Source organism: Ptiloglossa arizonensis, chromosome 10 (assembly GCF_051014685.1).
Source record: "Ptiloglossa arizonensis isolate GNS036 chromosome 10, iyPtiAriz1_principal, whole genome shotgun sequence".
Classification (NCBI taxonomy): Eukaryota; Metazoa; Arthropoda; class Insecta; order Hymenoptera; family Colletidae; genus Ptiloglossa; species Ptiloglossa arizonensis.
In genome coordinates this window covers 14,669,273-14,694,865 of record NC_135057.1, presented here as the reverse complement: position 1 = coordinate 14,694,865, position 25,593 = coordinate 14,669,273, and the positions used below count along the sequence as shown (strand labels likewise).

The window sequence follows — 25,593 nt, the reverse complement described above, 5'->3', positions numbered from 1 at the left end:
TTCTCCAAAGTAACGCGTCCGCGGACGCGGACGTATCCTCGCGCGGTTCGCGCCGATTCCTCGTCGTTCGACGACGCGACCTAGACCAACCCGAACGGGATCGAGACTTTCGCGACTCTCTCGAAAAAAGTAAGCGATCTCGTGACTCGTTCCCACGACGAATCGCGGGGAGCGTCGTCTACTCGCTTTCGGTGTCCCATTTCCCGTTGGAATCGCGCGAAACGCTTTCTCCGTGTCGTACACGGTCGAAAACACGCGTCGATTCCGTAATTTGCCGAATCGAGACCCGCGCGTACACCCGTTCTCCTTTTCCCCGATGCGAACGCGGAACGATCTAATCGCTCGCGGTAAAACTCGTCGGGTTATCGTCGCTGTACCAGCGGAGGGGAAAATAAAATAGAGAGAAAACCGGCGCGTCGGTTCGGTGAGCTCGAGAGACTGCCCTCTTCGTTCCTCTCGGGGCGGTGGAACGGTTGGTAACGGTTGGTAACGGTTGGGAACGGTTGGGAACGGGTGGCAACGGGTGGCGATCCGGCGCGGTCGGTCGCAGGTGGAAAAGGCGTTCGGAGATCGGCGATCAGCGGCGGTATCGGTAACGACCGGTTGCCGATAATACGATAGCGTTCGGTCGGGTCGCGAAGTCGGCCAATGAGCCGCGGTGGGCAGTCCACGGCTACCTTCTCCCTGGTTGGACGACCCGATACTCCCACCCGGTCGCGCTCTGTCTCTCACCTGGCCTCTCTCTTTCTTTCGCGGTTGCTCGTAATCGTAATCGCAACACCGCGGCGAAACGCGCGACGCGATTTCGCGCGTTCCGCTTCGATCCGCGGCACCGCCAACCTGCCAAATCGCTTCATACCCGCCACGTGCGTAGTAACGCGTGCGCCGTAAACTCGCCGGTGGTGTATTTGCTCCCGATACCGAGCGTATTTCGGTCAACCGGCGCCCGTAATGCTTATTTTCGCCGCGAACCGTTCCTCGAAGTTTCGCCGAGGATTAGTACCCTCTCGCGCCCGGTTTGTCTATTTGCGGTCGTAAAAGCTCGACCTTTTCGCTCGAGGTAGGGATGCGCGCACCGTCCGCGCACGGTGCCAACGTAAACACGGAAAATTCGTTCCCTTTTCGCAACACCATCCCACCGGACGCTCGACTACGCGCCCGGAACTTCCGTTTCGAATTCTCGCCGCGGGCCCGAACGGAGTCTCGATTACTTTATACCGGGTGCGGGATAATCACCGAACAAAGAGAACGAGTACGAAATTCGTGATCTCACCGTCGCGTATCCAGGGTCAGTTTCGATTCGATCTACGTCGCCGTAGCGATAAATTTAGTGCTCAACCCTCGAGTCGCGAGCCCACTCGATCATCCTCCTACCCGACATCTCGATCCCCCGACTCGCGAGGACAGAAATAATTTTCTCCGGCTCTGATTTACCGCCTAACGAGCAACATTACCGAGATTCTGTGCGCGCGTCCGCGAGCCGTTTACCGCGTAACTCCTACGCGGGGGCAGATCTTTTCTCAGCCCGAGGTTCCATCGTCGACGATACCGCCGCGACGATCCCAAGTTGTCGCTCTCGGAAAACACGCCGCGGCCCTTCCGGCCGGCTCTTCGATGCTTTTCGATTTACGAAAAAGACTAGTTTCCACGGAACGGCGCACCGTCGCGGGCCAGAAACAATATTTGAACTTCCGAGAACTCCTCGACCGAGAGATCTCTCCTTAGCGGGGTGGATCGCCACAGCTCGAGGTGCCGCGGTACCGGTGGAATCTCCTCTCGGAATACGTAATCCTTCTGGCCCGTTCTCGATTGTCGAAAAGATTCCTTGGAACCGGTCCAGTGTCCCGTACGAAATCATCGTGCTCTTCGTCGCGGTGCGTTCTAGTTTCGCGCGCAAACGGTTAGGATGGAAATATTTCCATCCGTAACCGAGCACCCCGAGCGTGGGCGAGAGTACGCGCTCGCGCGAGAGAGAAAGATAATCGAAGACGAAAATCGCGACGCGTTAAAGAAACGCCCGATTCGTCGCGACGTCGAGGCACCGGGTCGATCGCGTTCCCTCGCTCGAAAAATACGAGACGGTCGCGATAACGCGCCGGCAATGACACGCGTATCGGAAACGAAGCGGTTAACGACGAGTCCATTGACGGTGGTGCACGCGTGCTCGCCTCTACTCCGCTTTTGCGCGAAATCGGCCTGGCGTAGCGTGACGCAACAACGCGCACGAACCGAGCCGGCTGGCCGAGTAGCCTTCGAGATGCTCGCGGTTTATCTTCTTTTTCGGTTCCGCTTATCCCGGTTCCTTCGCGACGGTTGGAGTGAATCCAGGATGGTTCGATTCGCGTTCGACCGGGAGGCTTCCATTACCGTTCACTGATAGCGCGTTCGACGTCGCGACGTCGCGAAACAGATTCATCCCACGGGATAAAAGTAACCGTAATGAAACGCTTCGACGAGAGCACCGAAATCGATATTCCCGTGGAATGCACCAGCTACGCGTTCACCGACGTAGTTCCGAGCCCGTGGCGAAGAATTTTCAAATTGTTTCGTCGTCGGCGGCGGCTATGCGCGGAATTTAACGAGGCTGCCCCCGTATCCGCGCGTTACCAGGCTTGCTCTAATTTTATCGGTACTCTTCCGATTCGATCGGGTTTCGTTAAGCCGCGTGCCTGAAATAATTGGCGGGACGCGTTCGTAGCCAGGTACCCTCGGTCCCCGTAAACGGAAATAGAGGCGCGTTCGGGGTGCGCGCTTTCTTTCTTCCCTTTCGGCGATCGAAACCCGCGGAGACCTCGGAGAATCGAGAGAAAGAGGAGGAGAGTGCACCGGTACCCTCGCCGCGAATTCCTAAAGGTTCTTGGGAAACGATGCTCGAAACGCGATCTAGACTCTCCGCGGTTTGCGAGGCTAACCCTTGGCACCAATTTGTTCGGGCATTCCCGAGCCGAGTTAAATCGGCCTTTTTACGCGCGCCGATCGTCTTCTCCGGTTCGAGTACGCTTCGCTACACTGGTGTACGGACGCTTCGTCGTTTCGGTGGCGAATCATCGAATCCGTGGAACGATCCGATCGCGAATCGGAACCAAGAGAGAGAGAGAGAGAACGAGAAAGAGTCGAGATGCGCTCGTCGAGTCCCCCGATCCGCTTCGTAGCAGGCTCCGCGATGGAGTAGCCGCGGGACGTTTGTTTGCTCGTCTTTCGGCTCCCTTCGTGCTCCGTCGTTGCCTCGTGTCTCGTGCCTCCTCCGTGTCGCCGAGCAACAAGAGGATGATTTAGATTAAGTGCGCATATTTAGCCGGCACGAGCTGTTGTGACTTTCGACTTCCGTTCGCTGTATTTTTTTACCCCGACGCGGTCTCTCCCCCTCGTCGGTGCCGTCCCACGGCTCCCCGCTTCTTTTCCACGTTGGTACGCGCCGGCTCGCGCCTGCCGAGCGGATTCCACTCACGGACGGAGGAGAATCGAGCGACGAAACGTACGCGTTCGCGGTAACGAAGAGGAATCGACGAGCGTATCGCGCTCGATCGTATCCAACCGCGATCCCCGCGCGTCCTTGGAGCCGAGGTTCCCGACTTCCGTCGTGTTTTCTTCCTATCCTCGAGGGTCTCGTTCGGACGGTGCGAGATATTCGAAGAATTCACCCGGTTGGACCCGGACCAGCGACCGTTCTTCTTCGACTCGTCCTCCGCCTCTCCCGAGTTCCTTCTTCTTCTTCGTCTTCGTCTTCTTCGTCTTGGTCTTCTTCTTCTTCTTCGAGGCTTCCTTTCGGCGAGCGTAGAGAGGACGAGGTCCGTTTCTCTCGTCCTCCCGTGCTCTCTATCGCGAGTCGCGTTCGTTCTCTCCTCTTTCCGGCTCGCCCGGTGCTCGAGCGTGTACGAACCGACGAGCCGAGTGAGGCCAGCGACGTTCGCTCTCTCGTCACTGTCTATCCGAGCAGACAGCGTGGAGCTGCCTTCGAGCAAAGTGAGTGCGTCTAATGAGGCAATAAATAAGTCGACCGCCCTAACCGGCCTCTCCACGCTTTTCGTTCGCGACGACGTGTCCATCCTCGAGTTCTTTTCTTGCCTCCGCGTACGCGAGGACAACCCCTTCTTCCTTCTAGTCCGGGATACCACCCCACCCTCGTCTACCCACCGCGTGCACACACGCTCCTTCTCTATCTCTCTCTCTCTGCTTCGTTCTCTTCGTGACGTTCGGTCGATCGTCAACCGTCGAACCATCGCCACGCGAAAATAAGTTACTCCGAAACGCGGCGTCCGCGGTTCTTGACCACTCGGAATCTCCGTTCTCGGAGCTGACCGGGCCGCGGTATTAATAGACACCGGGCGCGAAACGATCGTCAATCGACGCGACGTGTTTGCACTAATAACGTTGTAACGTTGTACGCGCAACGGGCAAGAGGTGTATCGACAGACCGCGATCGGTCCCGTTTATTTGAGTTAGGAGAGGTTAGCTGCACGCTCGTTAAAGAACCAGCGCAAATATTCCACGGCTGTCATCCTTTGAACCGTTGCGGTCGGGACAGTGTCACGCAGCAGGGATGCCCCCTCTCTGCCCCGCGTCCTCCTTTTCGCGAGCCTCGCACGGAAATTTCCAAACTGGGAACAACGTTTCTTCGACGGTGACGCGTCGTTGTTCCCAGCTCGCTGTGACACCCAACAACGGAACCTTCGTTCGCGAAAACGTCGCGCGAAACGAAGGTGGCTTTCAGTCACGGAGAAATTTCCTATTTTTAGGTCGGGCGCGGGGTAACCGCGAGACTCGGTTTCCCGAGTCGACGATAAGACGTTCGACGTATGTACGCGCGACAACCAAGCGTCGTAACTTTCCGCTTCTCGGAAAGAACCATTATTCGGACTTTCTGCGAAAAGACCGTCCGCGGCCGCGAATTCCAAGAAATTCTCGCTGAACCGCGATCGCGCTGCACGACGACGCGATTATCGGGAAGCGTTCCTAATTGCTTCAAGTTCGGGGATCTCTAGATAGAGTGGGGGTGAATTACTCTTGGATCGACACCCCCCGACCGGACGGTGAAACGAGCTACCAATGGGCGATAAGATAAACGCGAGAACGAGGTAGACGAAAAAAGAGAACGCAGCGTGGGCAGTGTTCGAGTAGGCGCGTTGAGAAGGTAACGTCGTAACCGTTGGTAAGTGCGTGTTCGTGGAATCGAAGCGATTACGTTTTCCCTCGAGGAGCGGGAAATCGATTTCGAGATTAACCGGCCCGATAACCGCGCGACACCTTGCGCGCGTACAGGGTACTCGAGCCACGTTTCCGAAAACTCGTCTAAGGTGAACCTGACTATCGATGCGAGTTGGTAACTCCCCGTGGAAATTTTGCCCGGTGTTTTCTCGACGAGCGAGACTCGTTCCGTGTTAATCGATCTCGGACGATCGTGGATCATAGGATTCGTTAACCAGGACTCAATTGGTCTCCAATCTCGCTCGATCGTCGATCGTGCAACCGAAGCTCGGAAAACGAGTCTGGAGGAACGGCTGGAACCTTGGTTTCCGGTGTATGGAGGGTGGATCCGTTACGGTGGAACGGTGGGTCCCGCTCGGGGGAATCTCGAGTACTCGAAGTAAGCTTTCTTGCCGGTCCCCCCCGTGGTCCCGCGAGAGACGTTGCGCGCGCCATATTTTGCTCGGGAACGAGAGCAACGTTTAGCCTTTTTTCTCACGGTTGGAGGGATCCGGGCGCGGATCGCAACCGGCTCTACGCGTAGCATCCCCCGCTCGCTTACGTCGAGTTTCGATCTCCCCGTTCGCGAGTTTCTCGAGAATTCCTGTCCGCGTATCCGACGTTCTTGTCCTCGCTGTTACGGTCGCCGTTCGAGCCAGGAATCCTCGCCCAAATGACGATGTCACCGGTGCGCGGCTCCGCGCCCGTATTACCGCGGGACTTCTTCTTCTTCTTCTTCTGGCTCCGGTTCGTGCGGAACGAAAAGCGGCGCAGCATCGGCGGTGCCGGCGCAAACCGGCGTCGTACACGGGCGCGAGCAACCGTCCTTAACGGAATTATTGCCATTAAGGTCGTTGCATTCCCGAGAGGCCGTCGTGTACGCGCCCCGGCATCCTACCGACGCAGAACTAATGATCTTAATTAACGTTTCGTAACGAAGGTCGCCTCGGACCGTCTTCCCCTCCTATCCCGCGTCTTCGGCCCACCCTCCGCCACCGTCGACCGTTTCGTTCCTCTTCGTTCCGAGTACGTACCTACGTACCGGCCCGCCTTCTATTCTTCTTCTTCTTCTTCTTCTTCTTCTTCTTCTTCTTCTTCTTCTTCTTCTTCTTCTTCTTCTTCTTCTTCTTCCGCCGCCGCCGCTGCTTCCCAGACTTTTTTACGCCCCGGTTCCCGATCTCGGTCCTCCGTTCCGTCGTGCAACGTTCTTCTTGCTCCCGCTTCTTTCTGGTCCCGAAGGAGAGAAGTCGCGGTTCCCACCGCGAACCCGGCCTCCCTCCTCGATTCGTTTCTCCTTTTTCCTTACCTCCCCGAACGTTTCTTTCTCCCGCTCGTCCGTTCGCTCTGTCCGTTTCTGGCTAGTTCCTCACCGCCGGTAACCTGCCGCGAGAGTACAATGACTCGGAGATTTAATTATCGTAATGGCTTCGCCTCGTCCCCTCCGAGAGCAGGGGAACCGCGCGTTCGCGACCCCCTCGGAAAAAACTCGCGAATCGTTTCAAAGTTACTCGTTCGATTCGTCTCGTCCGCGCCTTCTGGTAGATTTCCGCAAATCAACCGCACGATTCGCTTCCAGGACCGTTGGAAATCAGGTGGTGATGGACCCCATGCTCATCTGCAAGAAAACCAGAAGACTGAAGGGCAAGATGGCGGACATCTGCCGCAAGGAGCCCACCTTGCTGAAAGAGATCGCGAGGGGCGTGCAGGTCGGGACCAGAGAGTGTCAGTATCAGTTCCGGAACCGCAGGTGGAACTGCACCACCATCAGGCGGTCCCTCAGGAAGATTCTGCTACGGGGTAAGCGATTTCTATCACGGCGAAGGGTGAATTGAAAAAAGGGATAGGGTCTGGATCGCGTTCCCTTTCGAGTCTTGCGGAGATCGTTGCAGAGTCGATAGAGATCCTCCTCGCGGTTCTCTCGCGCCTTGACATTGACCGGCTCGGTTCGAGACGTCTCGATCGTCGATCGAGCATCGAGGACGCGCGTCATTATTTTCGAATTAACCTCGATGAGGTCGCCGCGACCGAGGGAAAGCGGATCGAACCGACGGAGGGATCGGTTTTTGCTGGACGTTGTTGCGCAACACTCGGTCCCCATTAATCACGGAATATTGTTCGCGTACGCGTCCGAGAACGTTGGTACCGGGATCTCGCGTACACGAAATCCGTGGGCGGTACCGAGAGTCGCGTTTCTTGCTGCTTTTTTCCCGCGATTCGCGCGGAAGGCGGTTCCGTTTCGTAAGCGTTCTTTAATTAACGCGGGTAGATTTTACGGCGAACCACGGTGGAGGTAATTTACCGTAAACTCGGCGGCGGAGAAGCTGACGGCCGCGGAGGAAAGGAGCAAAGAGAGAAAGGAGAAAAAGGAAAACGAAGGAAAAGAAACCGAAAAGAGAAAAGGGAGAAGAGAAAAGCGTGCCCTCGAAAATCGAAAGTCCTCCACGGACGAGTATTCGCGTCTCGAGTCTCGAGCGCGGAGGAGGTAAACGGTGAACAAATTGAACCGTCCTCTCTCGGCCGCGGTTCCTCTCACGGGAGGAGAGCTCGCGTCCGAGGAAAGATTCTCACGCGGTTGGGTTAGCGCGCGCTCGAGAGGAGACGAGAGGAGAGCGAACCTGTCCGCGTGGCTCGCTTAGTTTACCCGTCCGATGTATTAATTCCGGGTGATCGAGCACGACAACTAAATCGAAGACAGCGTGTCCAATAGGCCGAACCGCTCTCTAGGTTCCGCTATCAGATCGGTACCTTTTGGTAGCCTGACAGATTGACACTGTCCGTCGGATATTAGTGGCAATATGTTCCCTTAATTAAAGGCTTCATTGCGACCGTCCTCGGGGACCGTTCCGTTTTCGTCCTCTCTCTCCGCTTCTTCTTCTTCTTCTTCTACTTCTTCTTCTTCTTCTCCTCCTCCCTTCGGTAACTCCGCGATCGAAGAGATTACCATCGATCCTGTCGATCGTGATTCCTGGCAGACCCCGATGCGATTCGTCGGCCGGCCCGACTCGACCGTACGCGCACGAATATACCGAACGCGTGGATTCCATCGCTGGAGGACGATCGATGATCGAATTATATCCGACACTGTCGGCGATGCCTGACGATCGGCGTTCGCCCGCTCCGAGATTCCAGAGATACGCGCGGACCGCGCCGTATTATTTCACGACTCGCCTTGTCTCTCGAGCCACGACGCGAACGAATCGCGACGGGTTAATTAACTCTCTCTCTCTCTCTGTCTCTCTGTCTCTCTCTGGTTCTCCGTTCGATGTTCGCTTCGGGAAATCGATGGAATTCGCGGAATCGCGGTATCCGAAACCGCAACGCCCGAAGAGACGCGGGTAGAACCGACATCGTTCGAACATTGTTCAGAGACACCTACAGAAGGATCTGATCTGCCTTTCGGCGCTTACGAGAGCGACAAAGTCCGGTTAGATCGTGTTCGTTCGAGAAATCGTAAATTCTACGCACCCGAGAACAATTAACAACCTTGATTTCCCTCTCGATCGGAGGAAGTGCGCCCCGATGTGCGAATCCATGACGATTTCGCTCGTCGTTGACTGCCTTCCGTTCCGTTTTCCAAAGAGCCGGGATCGCGTCCCGAAACGGTAGGTGGGTTCGGAAAAAGGTTGCACGGGGCAGGTACATAAATCCCGACCGCCGGGTGCATTATTGGACGGCGCGGATCGATGACAGGGGCGGCGATGTGTTAACCGGTCGTTTCGGGTGACAATCCTCGACGTCGTCATTTATCTGCGACCCCGGGCGAGGACAGCTCGCCCTGGGAAGCCCGTGGCAAGAAATATACGACTTTTCGGCCCACCCTGAGCGAGCAGCGCGCACTATACGCACAATGGTTGCTTTTACGTTCGCGGGGGTCGCGTTTCCAACCGCGCGAACTTTCAAGATTGTAAACAACGCACGCTTCGAGCGTTAGAGGATCTCGAAGGGAGCGATTCTCGATCAGCGTACTCCGCGTATTTACGCCAAAGTACTCGCGCGTAAATTTCTAACCGCGGTACGCGCGATGACGTTTCGAGAATAAATTAGGCACGATCACCGCGAAGGAATCCAGCGCGATGACGCGTCCCGTCCTTTCGTTCGTTTTTCTTTCTTCTACCTTTTCTTTTTTTTTTTTTCTTTTTCTTCAATTTAAAGTTTCGAACGCGAATCGCGCGGACGATGCGTCTTCGCTTCTAAATACCCTTGGACTCGAATGTTTCATCTCGGTCACTATGACAAACGCATTCCTTCGGAATACCGCTCCGTAGGAACGAGCTTCGGCTCTTCTGAAACGCTCGGCGCGAATCTCTCCCCCGTGAGTCCAACAGGTTGCGTTATTAATTAGGAATCGCGCGATGTTTGTAATCTTATTTTATCGCGATCCGCGCGATAAGTTTGCTCGCGGTCGTCCCATTAACGGAGCCTCGGCTCGGATCGCTGGATATATTAATCGCGATAAATTCTACGTGCGCGTTACAGCTCTCGCCGGTAATCGAAACGAACGAATAAATTTACCCCTGTCCGTGTCATCGCGGAGGTCACCGGGGGCTACCGAGATTCCTTCGAGTCGAATCGACGAACGACATCTACCCCTTGGCGTCGTTTTCTCGCGTTGAGTTCCAACCGCGACTCGTGGTCCTTCGATCGTACTCGAGTCGTCGACGAATCGGTTTTTACCGGTCGGAGTTTAACGAACGATTACCAGCTGGAACACCGGTCTCTCGGCGCGGGAATATCGAGACGCCTGGTGAGCAGAGAAACGTTGAACGCGAGCGTGAAACGCGTCGATGCGATCACGATGGGAGGTCGAAGAAGCGAGGACGATCGAGGCCGACGCGGGGTGGACTCTGGGCGTCGATCGGTCGCGCGAGAGCGAAAGAACGAGGGACGAACAAAGAGGGTAGAAGAGTAAAAATTCGTGGGAGCGTATCGGGGATAGCCGAGGATCGGTCCGTCCGGGTTATCCGTCGATCCTCGGAGCGAGGAGGATCCGAAGCGAGGAAAAATTCCTAACGGGCGAGCAGCACCGAGGAGAAAAAGCGAGGGGGGAAGCCACGCTACCGGCGGCGCCTATCTTAATTCTCGATTGACGTTTATTTATCTGGCGACGTTTAATTTTTATGGGCGCGATCCGGCCGATAGGTTAGCCCCGCAGGTAGCTCCCGCTGTGTGGTCCGGAGTCCAGAAGAGATCCGAGGTTGGACTGGTAGAACATTCGTGGACGAGCAGCACCTCTTAATTGAGGGGTGCCGCGTGTCGCGATAAGAGGAACACGGGCGTCAAAAACCCGTGGAAAGAGCTACCAGGGGGAAACGAAAGGAGGAAGGAATTTATTGTGCTGCCACGGCGTTCGTTGGTTCGTTGGTTGGTTCGTTGGTTCGTTGGTTCGTCGGTTGGTTCGTTTCGGTATCCGAGGATCCGGGCGATCCCCGAATCCTCCACGGTCGATACCGCGCCTGTCTCGGCCAAATTAAGAGAGTGGTTTTCTTCGTTCGTCGGGATTCCGTGGAGTCTTACCCGGCCACGGTGGAAACGGCTCCCTAAAAACGGCCTCCTCGAATCGACAAATTGCTCTTTCTTCTCTCGGACCGCGGAGGCGGAGTTTCTTCGGATCATCGCGATCATTTCGACGCGTACCGCTACGATCGAGTCCTTGGGTTTCCCGCGAAATGTCCTCAAGAGTTTTTCGCGTACGAAACGTACGAAATCCATCGGTGTTGGAAAAGTCGCGTTCCGGTTCGGGTTCGGTCGCTGTTACGCACGCGCTTGCTCGCTCACTCGCGCGTATATCGGATCACCTCGAAAACATTCTTTTCGTCGACGTTTCTCGAGTCTAACGAGGATGCTCACCTTGGCGCGTTAATAAACTCGAGCCCCGTCCCGCGATTCCGTCCGCTCGCTCTTCGTTTTCGCAACGATCTCGTCCAGCGATAATTGCCGCGTTCTATTCCCGTGGGCGATGCGCGGGACGCTCGGTTTCTTTCGCGGCGAGTACTTATTCACCGCCGACGCGACGATTGAGCGATCACGCGTTCAACGCCGAAACCAAGAGGACGTATCGTCGAAGGATCGGGTAGAGAGCCGCGCAAAGTTCGCGGTACGGTCCGCGTCCACGCCGAAATAAAGAGGACGGTTTACGCGCGATAAACCACGCTTTCGACCAAGGTGGTCCGTGGCCGCGCGGGCCCCGAACCGTCCCGAACCGCTTCGAAACACCAGGATCGCGTTTATCGGTAATAGGGTAGGAGCGGCGAGCTAAATGGGAATCGCCACTAAATCGGGGGCTAATTATTTGGCAGTAAGAGCGCGGTGAGCGGCGTCGCCGGCTCGTAAAAACTCGCTCCTGAATATCTCACCGGAGACCCCGGATCCGGCGTCGCTGGAATCTTCCAGTAAACTCGATAACTTACGACGCGTCGGCCTCGCGAGCCCGCGCGAGAACCGTGGGCCCTACGGGAGGATTTCTCGCGCTCGTCTCCTCCCGGGATCTTTGTTTATTTATTTACCAGGGGGGGAGGCCGCGTTTCGTTCGGCCCGTGACGCGATCGAATCGATGTCTAGGATTTCTCGGTAGTAACGGGGCTTACCGGCTCGCTTCGAACGGGAACGTACGTCGCGGATTCCATCGATGCTTGGAAAGCTTCGGGATCCTCGAGAGATTCGTTTCTTAGCGATTTTTCTCGCGGGAAAATCTCTCGAACGGCCCCGTGACGAACGCGCTCGTCTCGCCTCGAGCGCGCGCGCTCGCGCGAGTTACAGCGAGACGCAACGAGACGAAACGGGACGGGACGATAATGAGCGAGCTAAAACCGATTTAGCGCCGCGGCGCTAAGTGTTTTGTCGCCTCGCGAACACGGTGCTAACTAATGCGCTCCGTGGAAGACGCGAACGCGTAACCCCGGCCCGCGTCTCGTGCCCCTCGTCGACGCGTTTTCCGCGCGTAGATCTCGCCTCGAGGAATCGCCGCGCGCCTCGATCGTTTCGCGTTCGAGTCGTTCGTTAACGTTACCGTACCGTACCTCGATTCTTTTCTTCGCTCGTTCGTACCGGAAGACGTCCGTCTCGCACCGTTGGAATTTCCCTCGGTGTGGGTACATAGGTGTACGCACCGGACGGTATCTGGAAATACGCGTCGAGAGCGGGTACAGGTTCGCCGCTCGACGCGGCGGTGGGTCCGAGGCGTGGAAATTTTCACGATTTATCCGTGGCGCTCCGTGGAAGAGCGTCCACGGCACCCTCGCCGCGGGGAACGACAATACCGCGAGCCATGAGCGCCGATTATGGGGGAAGCGTGTCGTCTTCGAACCGAAAAGGGAAACCCCAATTTTTCTCGCTTCCAGCGACGAGGGAGCCCTCCTCGCCAGGAAGGAAATTGCCCGTGACTAAACGGCCCTCCGGTGTCCACTGTCAGCGAGAACCTTAGCCTCTCTTCTTTTTTTTTCCTTTTTCTTTTTTTTTCCCTCGTCGACGTCGTCATCGCCCCGTCTCTTTTCTCGCTCTCGACGCTTCTCCATTGTCCCGAACAAGTTTACGGCCGCGCATTCCGATACGCGTTCCCGATTTAGAGCGGGGGAATCGACTAATACGCGCTCGTAAATACGAATCGATCCGGTCGAGTTTGCGCAGCGATCGCGAAAACGACGGATACTCGAAACGAGAGCGTCCCGTTCGTCGGAACGATCGCTACGTAACTGTTGCTCGGTGCAAAGAACGTAAAAAAAAAAAAAGAAAAAACAAACGATACTGGGACCTTGGTAGACGACGATCGTTATTCGTTCGACGCAACGGGATAATATCTCTTCGATCGCGATAATTGTAACGTAACGGGAGGTTGGGACCGACGGATTGATATTTATCGAGGGAACCGGGTAATCGTTCAGTTGGATCGTGACAATTATCGCGCAACGCGACGGTATCTGAAAAAACATCGACGAAACCTTAAGACGGACGGTTCATCGGTCGGCGATGTTGCGTCTCGCGATGATTGTTCGATCGAACTGGGATATCCCGTCGATTACGGTAATTGCGAGGTAACAGAAGGTGAGCGCTCGCGGTAAAAAAGATAACGCGTTCGGCGTACGTTGGCAGCGTTGGGGACGATCGGGGATACGGGTTCGGCGGAAAGTAGCGACTGTGGACGAGAACGAGAACGAGGAGGAGGAGGAGGAGGAGGAGGAGGAGGTGGAGGTGGAGAACGTCGAGAGGACGTACGCGTTCACGGGTAGGCATTTAGCGTAGCCGATACGGGCGTATCGGTACTTTCCGTAACGACTGTACTCGAAGGAGGCTCACCGATGTACCGAGGAGATGCGCACAGCCGGTATCCCCCCACAAAGGATCGACAATAGCAAACAGTTTAATGTCCCGTACGTTTATTGTATCTCGGCTACCGTGGCTTTAACTTCCCATCGGGAGGGACCACGGTGGAGAAAGGGTGAAAGGAGAGGAGAAAGAGGGAGAGACGGTGGGCAGCGGTGAAAGAGGAGAGCGGAACACCGGGACAGATCTGTTATTCTGTTAGACTCTGGCCATTCGCCGGTGACATTTGAATGCTCGGTCGATTTCACGAGTCGCCGAAGGGAACACCGGAGGAAGAAGAAGAAGAGGAACACCGGGGAGGGAGAGAAAACGAGAACTTCCATATCCTTTGCGTTCACCCGTGGCATCGTGGACGATGTCCCCTTGCCTCTTCTTCCCCCGGGTGCTGCCGTTGCTGGTGCTGGTGCTGCTGGTGCCGCTGGTGCTGCGGTTGCTGCCGATGGTGCCCCATCGTTCCGTCCTTTTCGCGCGTTCACGGGTTGCGGCTCCGCGAACGGGGTACGCCGCGTTTTCCCCGCGAATTCCGCGACTGGTCGAATCGCTCGTCGGTCTAGATGCGCCTATGTCGAGCGTCTCTGCACCGCGGTCGAAAGAAGAGAACCAAGCTGGAGAAGGAGGAGGAGGAGGAGGAGGTGGAGGTAGAAACGGAAGGGACGGGATAGAGAGGATTCGCCGTAATTACCGCGGTATCTCCGAGTCCCAGGTTCCTTCGGTCGGCGGCGTGGACGGGTGTCGACCGAGGAAAGAGCGAGACGGTACGAGGGAGAAATTCCTCGCGAGAGAGGAGAATCCAGCGGTGATACCGCGCGGGGCCGCTCAAAAATCACGCGGAATCCCGGGAAAAGGCGCAGTGGCCGTTCGCCGCAATTGGTCATTGGGCGATTTTTGCCGGCATTCATGCGTCCGTTCTCGCTGTATTTATTGGAGAGGTTTCTCTCGTACGATCCGCGATACACCTGCGGAGAGAGGGGAGGGCTCGGTTGAGCTAAACGCGCGTATCCCGTGGCTCTTTTCTCGTTCGATATTCCACTCTTTATTTACGAAGGTTGGCCGGGATTTATCACCGGTGTTGTCTCCTCGGGTATACGCGAACGATGGTTCCCTTCACCGGTTCGTTCCGACGCGTTCGGCCGTTTTGGATCACCGGATCTATCCGCAATTAGAGCGTTGCCCGTGGAATACGTCGTTCCGCGTTAACGGGGCGTCCGGTCCGCGCGCGAGCCCGAGCCCGAGCCCGATTTACGAACGCGAGTCGATCGAGCGCTCGCTCGGTCGGTCGGTCGCGCGATCTATTGCGCACGAATCGGCGCATCCAGCGCGATAAATCGCGAACAGGCCAAACAAATCACTCCGGCGAGAGACCCGATCGATGCTATCTGGCCGCGTCGATCGACCGAGCCGGCGACATAATTCCTACAATGGCGGCACGATGCACGCTCGCGTCGCCGCAAATTACACGCTTACATAATCCCTCGGACCGATTAATCACCGCGCGATTTACGAGGGATTTGTCGAGGCCGCGTGCACGATCGGGGACTCGCTCGCTCGCTAGCGTCGTTTCCGCCGAGAGGCGACGCGACGCGAGGCGACGCGAGGCGACGCGCGCGCCGGCAAATTCCATAAATCAACCGCGCTCGCGACGATCATCCACCGGTTTCGCGAATCGCCGCGATTCCGCGATTTCGCCTCGACGACGTATCGGTCTTTCCCACCTTTTCCGCGCGAGATTCCCCGGACGTCCATCGCGTACAGAGAAGTGTCGTAAGTTCGAAACTGTCGCCCGTTTATGGGGATTCGCGGCGATTCGTTCGCCCGGTTCGTTCGTCGGGCGCGCGTATTTCACCGTGACCCGGGGATAGTCGTTCGCGCGCGTCCCGTTAAGCGAGCGGTGCGCGATCGGTGTCGCAAAAAGAGCACCGACGAGCGGATGAAATACCGCGCGATGAATCCTCGCCGCCTTGTACAATCGACGTTTAAACGGATCGAGTAGGGACGATGACGAACGACCGAAGCGGATCGTCTCCGCCGGGAGATTCAAGTGTTTCTTCGCGGTTGGAAAAATTGCGGGTTGCGCGTTTCGTCAGCGATCGATGACGGTTTTTCGTGGTCGGTACGGTGGCTCGATCCGCGGATCGAAATCGATGGTAAGGCGGCGCGGTTCGCGAGTAAACGCGAAAATCGAAGACGACGCACGAACGAGAGGGAACGAACGGTGGAGAGGACGGAGGAGAAGAAGAAGAACACTCGCAATTAAACACGGCGTAAGTCTCGCTCCGAGGATAATGCCCCGGAATGCTGATAATTGGCCGAGCCGTCGGGGCGACCCGAGACGATGGGCGCTCCGTGCACCTGGCAGCCCGGCACCGCAAGATCATCGGCTCGCGATCCCTCGTGTCTAATTGATTCGAAGTGATTTATATTACCTGCTGTTCCTCTCCGCCTCGAACATTCCCCGACCTCCGCGCCACGATCTTTTCCCTTTTCTCCCGCCGCGAACGGCTCCGATACCAGCGATCCGATGCGCGCGGTTGTCGCTCGCGGGACGAATTTCAACGCGTCGACCGCCTTTACCGATTACTTTGTCCATGCTCGGTCCTCGGTTTTGTCGCTTTCCATCGCGGGATCGTTACCCGTCCGGCGCTACGTTCCTCGATCGTTTCGTTCCATATCGTCTCGCGATTCTCGTTAAAGCGAGAGGGGGCTGTACAAATTTTTTCGTTTCCCGTTTTCGAGACCAGATTCGTATCCCGTATCCGTTATCTTCCGTACAACGTACTCGAGGCGCGAAACTCTCCCTCGAGGGACGAACGAACGATCGGTCGATCGATCGATCGATCCGTGGATCCGTTCGCGGTGGACGCAAGGACGCGGCGGTCGATGGAACGACTCGAGCGGTAGCGAAGCAACGGGCTAAAAGGCAACCGAGACGCGGAGCGAGCTACGCGGCCGATAAACAGAAACTCGGAACCCGGAGCCAGGAGCCAGCCCGGAGCCTTTCGCTCTCGAACATCGATATCAGATCGCTCGTATAAAACTATCGTATCGTTTAAATACGCACTGAAAGGTGAGGCGATGCATCGGAAGATACGCGGGCGGTGGCAGGCTGCTTCTCGGCCCGCGTCTTCTCGTTCCGTCCGTCCGTCCGCCCGTCCGTCCGTCCGTCCGTGCGTCGATCCGCGCCGAAGATACCCAGCCTGGAATCCATGGGAACCACGGAGAACCAGGCTTAACGCGTATAACCCCTTCCCGAGGATCGCGCTCTCGGCAACTCGCTCGCTCGTCTCTCCCTTTCCTCTCCTCTTCGCTTCGCTAGCTCCCGCGCGAGCGCGCGAGCGAGCGCGTTCTTCCTCCCCGCGATCCCCTCCCACGCGGCTACCGCGTTTCCCGACTCGGTTATTTTTCCGCTCGCGTTTTCTCCGCGATGTCGCCACGAGATTTCGTCCCGCGCGCGCTCGCTTTGATACGGAGACCACGCCGCGACATTAGTATTCGCGGCTGGATTCGCGCTTAAACGCTCGAAACGGATAATTGCCTCGCGGCGCGGAAACGCTTCGGAATCGACGACCGGGGAACCTTCCTCCTCCTCCTCCTCCTCCCTCGATTCGATCAGCTCGCTCGAACGCGCCGACAGATCCGCTCGCGATACTCGCCGGTAGGACGATGCCCGCGCCACTCCCCGTGCGACGAACGTCCGCACGGAATCCGTAATTGGCCCCGCATTCCGCGTTACGATTATAAGTTAATCCGGAGCCCGTGCGCGAGATTCCATCTGGTCGGTGGTGGTTGGTGCTGTTTTGCGCTCGAGCGCGCAAACTTTGATCGCGCGCCAACGCGGAGATCTCCAACGGGAGAGAGAAGAGAGAGAGAGAGAGAGAGAGAGAGAGAGAGAGGAAGGGAGGGTCCTGGACACGCGGAAATAAAAAAAGGATCCAGAGAGGATTTGCAAAACCCGGATGCTCGGGCAGGTGAGAGACAATGGGTGACAGGGAGCCGTTGGACGGAGGCGGTGGTAATCTGCCGTTTTGAAAAGGGGTGGAACTCCGGGCGTGCATTGTCCGCCTAATGATGGAGTGGAGACGTGACAGGTGAAACCGAATACACACGCCATCCGAAGCCCGAGCGTTTCTTCGTGGCCCTCGTTCGATCCTCTCCTCTCTCCCCGTGCTCGCGTCGAACCTGTCGCGACGAACGTTCGCCCGCTCCCGAAACCTTCCGCCTCGAGGGTATCCTCGCGGCTGGAAACGCCTCGAGCGTACCGCCGGTTCGAGGAGAAATCGTTGGATGGACGCCGCGTCCTCGTTTCGCGACGATTAGTCGCCCGGCGACCTTCACGGCTACCGAACCGACCGTGGCGCGCGCACTTTTACTCTTTTCCACGCGCGCGACACCGTGAATTCGTTCTCCGTTTTCAGACACCAGAGAGACGGGTTTCGTGAACGCGATCACCGCGGCAGGAGTCACCTACGCGGTCACCAGAGCCTGCACCATGGGTCACCTCGTCCAGTGCTCCTGCGACAAGATGACGTCGAAAGGTAAGCTAAACGTTCGCGATCCTCTTGGTTCGATTTCGCGAGAGTCTCGTCGATTTCGCAGGCAATCCTTTCGGTAAATTCGGACGTCCCGCCGAGATGGAGAAGAGTCTGCCGAACGAGGGGGACTGGGAATGGGGAGGATGCGGGGACAACGTCAAGTTCGGGTTCAAGAAGTCGCGGGACTTTATGGACGCGCCCTATCGGAAGCGCAGCGACATCAAGACGTTGGTCAAGCTTCACAACAACAACGCCGGCCGACTGGTACGCATTTCGTTGCTTTTTCTCGTTCGTTGGCTCAGGGTGCACCGATCGTTTTCGAGACGACGTTCGCGAAACGTTTACCCTCGCTGCTCGCGCGCACCTGTCGGCAGAGAGCATCGATTCAATTATCGAATTCCCGACAAAGGTATCCGAGGTACTTTCCTAAACTTTATTGCGCGCGTTCAATGGTGTTTGCATATTTTCGTTCGCGCACTTTGTTCGTTCGATGCATCCTGGGCCCGGTGATCGTCCACTCGGTAGGAAAGTCGCGATAGACACCCCGAGAGACCTCTAGCTCGATCGAAACGAAAAATCGCGCGACGAGTTAACGACTGATTCGGCGACTTGGGGCCGCAGGCTGTGAGGGACTTCATGAGAACGGAGTGCAAGTGCCACGGTCTCTCGGGCTCGTGCACGGTGCGCACCTGTTGGCGGAAAATGCCGCCGTTCCGTGACGTGGGCAATCGGCTGAAGGAGTCGTTCGACGGTGCGGCGAAGGTGATCCCGAGCAACGACGGGCACAACTTCATCACCGAGGGGCCGACCATCAAGCCGCCGGACCGATTCGATCTGATCTACAGCGAGGACTCGCCCGACTTCTGCAAACCGAACAGAAAGACCGGCTCGTTGGGCACCCAGGGTCGTCGTTGCAACTCGACCAGCCAGGGCGTCGACGGTTGCGAGTTGCTGTGCTGCGGCCGCGGGTACGACACCCGTATCGTCAAGGAGAAGAAGAACTGCAAGTGCAGGTTCCGTTGGTGCTGCGAGGTCACGTGCAACACCTGCCTGGAGAAGAAAACGATCAACACTTGTCGCTAGCGCGTGCTCGGATCGCGAGAACGATCCGAGAAACGAGAGGTGGTCTTTACGCTCGGCGAGCGATTAGGTTAAGTCTCGTCTTGTAATATACGGGCCGCGCGCGAATCGAGTCGCGCGTTAGTCGTAAGAGGGACGATCCCGTTCGTCCCCGATTCGTTCAGAAGCTTTCCAGGTATCTCCAGCCGTGAGTTCATCGGAGCGTTTCCCGCTCCGCGCGAAACGATCGGTCCGCTTTTACCCCGCTTGCGTCCCCGTCGACTTTTCCACGACGGCTCGACCAAAGTACTTAATCTATCCCGTTCCACCTATTTTTCTCTCTCTCGCTCACTCTCTCTCTCTCCCTCTCTCACTGTGTCCGTCTCTGTCTCCCCTGCGCTTGCGTTTCCCGCGATTTTCTGTAAATAAGACTGAATCGACGATGTCGTTTATACATTGTGCAGCGTGTGACATGCGAATAAAAACGTGTATCCTCGGGCGAATATCTCGTTCGTTACTCCCAGACACACCGACGAGCCGATCGCGTCGATCTTGGCTCTCTCGCGCGCGCGAACGACCGTCCAACCGACCGGGATACTTTATCCACCGAGGGGCCCCAGAGGAGAATGGACCGCGGTGCGGCGCGTCACACGCGGGGATGCGTGGAGCTTTTTTCGACCTCGATCCGTCGAGACGATTCGTCTCCGCGATCGATCGTCGACGTCCGCGTCGAAGGTAAGTGGAACGTTTCGCAATTAACCTTTTAACTGGCGGCGCGAGCGCGCGCTATAACGATATCGTTCTAGATGCCCGAGCCGAAGAAAACACACCGGGCGCGCGTAAACCTTTCGCGGACGATTCCGCAACGTCCTTTGCTTTCTTGCGCGATTTCTGCATCTGTTCGCGAGCACGATCCGAGAGACGCGTGGCGTGGAATTCGGAGCCTTTTCCTATCGCTCGAGAGAGGAATGGGACAAGAAAAAAAGAAACGAGGAACGGGGACGATTTCGTAAGATCTTTCTATCTTGGATTTTCACGTACGATTCTTCTTAAAGAATCGTGAATTCCGCGCAGAGAGGAACGGAAGGAAACAGGAGCGGACGATTCCGCAACGTCCTCTGCTTTCTTGTGCGATTTCTGTCGCGTGGAATTCAGAGCCTTTTCTTATCGTCGTTCGGGAGAGGCATGGGAAAAGAAAAAAAGAAACAAGGAGCGGGGACCATTTCGTAAGATCTTTCTCTCTTGGATTTTCTTCTCGTCGAAGAATCGGAGAGGAACGGAAGGAAACGAGAGCGATTCCGCGAGATCTTTGCGAAATTTTCCTCGAAAAGTTGTACGAGATTCGTCCGAAGGTCGGTGGAATAATAGAGAAAAGGAAGCGTCGTGACGCGCGCTCGCGGTCCGTGCGGACTGCGGGAACCGGAGGACGAGGACGAGAGGGGAAATCGGCGGAACGTCGAGGAGTTAGGAGGCCTCGTATATTAACGCGTCTTGTAGAACACAGGCTTTTAGCTCTTGTAATTCGACCTTGTACACGGGAGAGGTCGTGCGAGCAATAAACAACCGGTGTCTACATCTCCTATAAAATAGTTTTACGGCGAGATCGGAGAGAGAGAGGAATTTCGCATCGCCATAAAGCCAGAAAGGAGGCTCGCGCCCGTATCGCGGCGCACTCGCCGCGCGTTTCGGCGATAGCGGAAGCCATAAACTCCGCGCGGAGGAACCCTTTTTTCCTCGGGTCGCGCGTTCAATCCACCGGACCTGAACGTCCGTTTATTGAACGTGAAAATTAGCGCGGACGGTCGCGCCGAATATTCGACCGGCGTCGTTTCTACAAACGTTCGGCCCGGTTCCGTGACCGTGCATCTCTCGTAAGAACCGTTCGTCCCTTGAAAAATTCCCAAGGAACGAACCGTGCACGGAAAATCACCTGGTAAACCTATCCGTTTCGTCGATCTCGAAAACGATTTCTTCCGCGTTCGTTGCTAGAAAGCGAGCGCGTTCGGAGGGTGGCGGTTGTCGCGAAGAGGGGTCGAAAACGATTCTGGAACCTCGATCGAAACGTTTCCACGAGAAATCGTCGTAAGGTCGTAGGAAGGTCTGGTGGCGACGAGGGTAGCCCGGTCCGGGTTGGCCGAGGACCGAGGAGGGTCCTCGAGCCGGAGGAAAGTCGTTCGGAGGGGTTAAGTAAAAAGTTTAGGATCGCGCTTACACCCTCCAATTTAATACGTGACGCGACGGAGGAGCGGTGCGCGCGAGAAGAGGCCGCGTAAAGGTCTCTTAATAGAGAGGTCGACCTCTGGAGGGTACGAAGGTGGTGAGCTGCAATTAGCCCCACCAGCGCGCTGGACCGGACCGTCCGGACTCGATTAGTCCATGGGCAGGAGATTGGTCTGCTCGGGGCCGGCTGGGTGGTCCAACCGGGATAATTTTCGGGCTGCCGTGGACGTCTCCCCTTGGAGGGAAAAATGGCCTCCCGAAATTGGTCCCGGACGTTACCGCGTACCAGATACACGGCCCGCGGTACGCGCCATCTTCCTTTACGTTCACCGGTGTACTCCCCGCGCGTCGAGGGAAAGGCGAGATCTTCCGTTGGTAATTCAATTTCGCTCGGCAAGACCCGATCCGTACCGGTTATTACGGGCTAATGAAAACATCGCTACGGAGGAGGACGGTGCTCGTCCAGCCGGACGCGACGCTCGATTTACCGATTACCGGGTTCGCGCGTTTATTAATTCTTTCTCACGGGGAGAACCGCGTCCACGAACGAGGTGAAAGAGGGACGTCGAGGATCGAAAGATGCTCGCGTGTTATCGTTATTATCGTTGCTGCACGAGCGTCCTCGGCCGCGTAAAAAGCCGCGCGCTGGAAATGATCGCGGTGCCTCCACCAGCGCGTTCCTCGAACCGTTTCTGAACGACTCTCTCGCGGGCTGTCGCGGTCGGCCGCTATTCTCGATAATGTATCGGCGTCCCCCGTCCACCGGCTCGACTCGATTTTCAATTAGCGATCGTCGCGCGTCGCGAGAAACGCATCGCTCGGTCGCCTCGCGTCGAAGGGTCGTAAAGTGTTGGGAAAAATGACGCGCGAGTTGTGCCCCGTCGTAGCTACGTACGCGCGCGAGAGAGCGAAACTCTCCCACGGCGGGAACGATCGTTCGGCACCGTTCCTGGAACGATTAGACGCGGAACAATGGGGCCCGCGGAACGCACGTGGGTCGTGACGCGCGACAAAACCGCAAAACGCGGCCGTGATTAATCGTCCTGCTCGCCCTCGCCGAAGAGGGAGCGCGCCGGCAACGCGCCGTCGCTCTCTTTCGGCGTTCCTCCTTCCTCTTCCCTCTTCTTTTCCGCTCTTCGGTGCGTTCCGGTCCTCTCGAAGCCTTGTCGGCGGTGTTTGCCCCGCGCGCTCGTTTCTTCCTCGCTCTGGAACACTCGCGGACCGACGACGAGCATCGGACACACCGTGACCATCGCTACACCGTTCCGGCGGAAATTTCGCGGCACGCGTTCATCGAGCTTTTTACGGGGGAACTCGCGCCCGGGACGCGCGATGCTCGAAAGAAGCGGTCGAACGAATCGGGGCGAAAATAAACCAGCGGAAAGAAAGGGGAAAGAAGTCGGGAACCGAGTCCCCGGGGACCGTTGCGACGAAAGTACGCGAATTCGAGGTAAGCGTTCACCACGGTGGTACCGAACGGAGCTCGCATTTCGCGGAGAACCAGTGTACGGGGAATGTGAAAAGCTCGAGCGATGGAGCGACGAGAACGTCTCCTCCTTCGAGAATGGAAAAAACACGGTCGCGTCGTTCCCCCCGTAGGGTGCACGGTGTTCCAGGTAGGTCGGCGAAGGAGCGTCGCGCACGGAACGTCGAGGGGTAGAAAATCGCGTGGGCAAAGAAAGCGAGTTCTTGGCGAGAGGAGGAAGGTGTAAGCGGATCCTCCGTTGCGCGTTAGACGGTGCAAGTTGCAAGTGTACAGGGGCAAGACACGGAGGCGCCGGAGGTGGTCGGTCGTTCGAGCCGGCCGCGCTGCTCCGACGCCAATATTAATTAAACGATCCCATAAGCGCCTAACAAACTGGCTGTACGTTAGGCGGTTTATTGGGGTCCCCGAGTAGGACGTTAAAATGTTCCAATCTTAATTAGGTAGGTGTTTACAGGAGGATAATTCCACGGACCTTAAGCCGGTGAGCCGTTCACCGTTTCTACCGGACGCGGGCCACCGGCCGCGAACGCATCCACCGATATCCTCTCTCGTCCTCCTCTCTCGTCCTCCTCGCCGAGATATTCTTCGAAAAGATATTCCTACGACGTCCACCAGCGAGGTTCTCCTCTACCTTTCGCGTCGTCTCGTTCGGTCTGGTCCTGCGCCCTGCTTCTTCCTACGGCTCGAAGGACGAAAAGGACCGTGCCACGAGGTAGGTGGAGGAGGTCGTTGAAGTCTTTACGGTTCTTCCAGCTTCTTGGAATTTCTCGAAGCGTCCCCTCCTCCTCCTCCCTCTGCCGTGTCTCCCTTCGTTTCACCGGGTATACTGGTCTTGCGTAATTAGCCGCGGGCGCGTTCCTTTTCTTTTTTTTTTCTCTCTCGGTTTCTCTCTCTCTCTCTCGAAAAGCGCGCGCGGACCAACAGGGGCGGGTCGAGTAATTTTCGCAAATGGAATGCGCGCTCCGGATAAACCTCGCTCTCGTCCCGGTTTCGAAATCGTCGACGCGTCACCGCCCGAAACAGAGACGGAGAGAGCAGCAGTAGTAGTCTCGCGTCGATCTAATTTCGCTGGCAGCGTCGCGTACGGAACCGCTCGACGGGAGACCACCAGATGCGCGCCGAGCGGGTAATTCGCGCCGGTTCGCGAAGCGTTTAGAAGCGGTTAGCGTTTCCACGCGGTGGGATCTTCCGCGTTCCTCCTACGTACGACGAGGTTGTTCCCCGTCCAGCGTCGATTCTGAAACCAGACCGTGAAATTACCGATCTCCATCGCCCGCGGCTGCTCGACGAGGATACGCGCGTCGTTATCGCGACCGGTGAACGATTCGAATCGTGGTATCGCGCGCGGAAATCGATCCGCGGGATTTCGGCGAGCTCGCGCGGCTTAGACGCGACCAAGTTACGATCCAGGGTGGTCGTAATTTCCATGGAACTCGGAGCCAGGCCCGGTATTATCGGCCGGTTTCGCTCCGAAGAATTTTTCTTGCGCGCGGAATTTCGTTTTATCGGTGCGGCACTCTCGCGGGAACGCGAGCGGAGATCTCGTGCGAGAGGAACGCCGTGGCTGGCGATTTATCGCGATCGACGCGCTAACCTATCTCGATCCCCGGCTTCGTCGACGTGAAACGTTTTTATTCGTACACCGTTCGAAAAACCTCGTTCCCACGCGATTCTTCACCGAACACGCGATCGATCGTGTCATCGGATTTTCCCTCCGAAAGTTCTTTCGCGTTAGCGGAAAGTCCACCGGGAGCGCGATCGCTCCGACTTTGGAATCTTGACCCCCTGGATCTCTACGAAATCGTCGACGATGGTATCCGAGCGGGTACGTATTTGGTAGCGAAAGAGTTTTACAACGCCACGGCGGTAAGCACGTCCCTGGTGCGCGAAATCTCGCTCGTTTCGACGGAAAACGCCCTTCCGTGGTCCGTACCGCGTCCGAGCCACGGGGGGGATAGGAGGGAGGGTATCACCGACCGCAAAGGCAACTACCGTCGAGATATCCAGCGAATCCGGTGGAAATCGTCCGTAGAGCCGCGTCCCGAAAAGGAGGAGCGGAACGAGGCGGGCGAGCCGCGGCCGGAGTCTCGGAGCCGGAGGCAGCAGGACGATAAATATCTCTGTGCGGTCGCGTTGCGAGCACACGACATTGTGGGCAATGGTCGTAAACCGACGTGTTGCCGACCCCTCTCCTCCGTCCTCGCCGGCTTGCACCGGACTCCGCGCCGTGTGTTTCCGATGCCAGATTATACGCGCTGGACCGTGGCACCGACAACTTCATCCGCGGGGCGCCTCTGATTTATCCTTATTAATAAAACTTTAAAGTGCTGTTAACATGTGCCGGAGGGTGGCGGTGACGGCGAAACGCGCCGAAGAGAGACCGAGCGCGCGGAGGGTGGGACGACCGGCTTGGACAACGAAAGAGGAAGAAACGAAGAGTCCCTCGGCCGAGCAAGTATTGCGCTTCCCTCGGCCGAGCCGTAGGCGGGCAACGATTTCGAGAACGATTCGCCAACGGCCGCTTCCATACCGTATCGCGACTTCCGTGTCGTCGAACTCGAGAGGAACTTTCATCGCGAGCGCGTACTCCGAACGAGGAAAGCTTCCTCGAGCGATCGCCTCCGAGGAAGCTCTGCTCGCGATCGATCCCCGGTTTCTTTGAACGTGCGAGACAGAGGTGCGTAAAAGTTTCGTACCAACCGGATGGAAACTCCGGAAACGCTTCCATCCGGGACAAAGAATCGTCGCGAGGATTACCCGCGACTCGAACGACCGGAGACTCGGTCGAAAGTTTCGCCG

General features: G+C 57.0%; 1 protein-coding gene across 1 annotated transcript in view; it reads left to right on the top strand.

The window, feature by feature from the left end:
- LOC143152111 (protein Wnt-6-like) overlaps positions 1 to 19,585 on the top strand; it is an 82,129-nt gene extending 62,544 nt beyond the window's left edge. The window contains exons 5-8 of the mRNA XM_076321837.1: positions 6,761 to 6,981; positions 17,913 to 18,032; positions 18,094 to 18,293; positions 18,651 to 19,585. Of these exons, the coding sequence (XP_076177952.1) occupies positions 6,761 to 6,981; positions 17,913 to 18,032; positions 18,094 to 18,293; positions 18,651 to 19,112 (1,003 nt within the window). The 3' untranslated portion in view covers positions 19,113 to 19,585. The remainder of the gene's footprint in view (positions 1 to 6,760; positions 6,982 to 17,912; positions 18,033 to 18,093; positions 18,294 to 18,650) is intronic.
- The last annotated feature ends 6,008 nt before the right edge of the window (positions 19,586 to 25,593 follow it).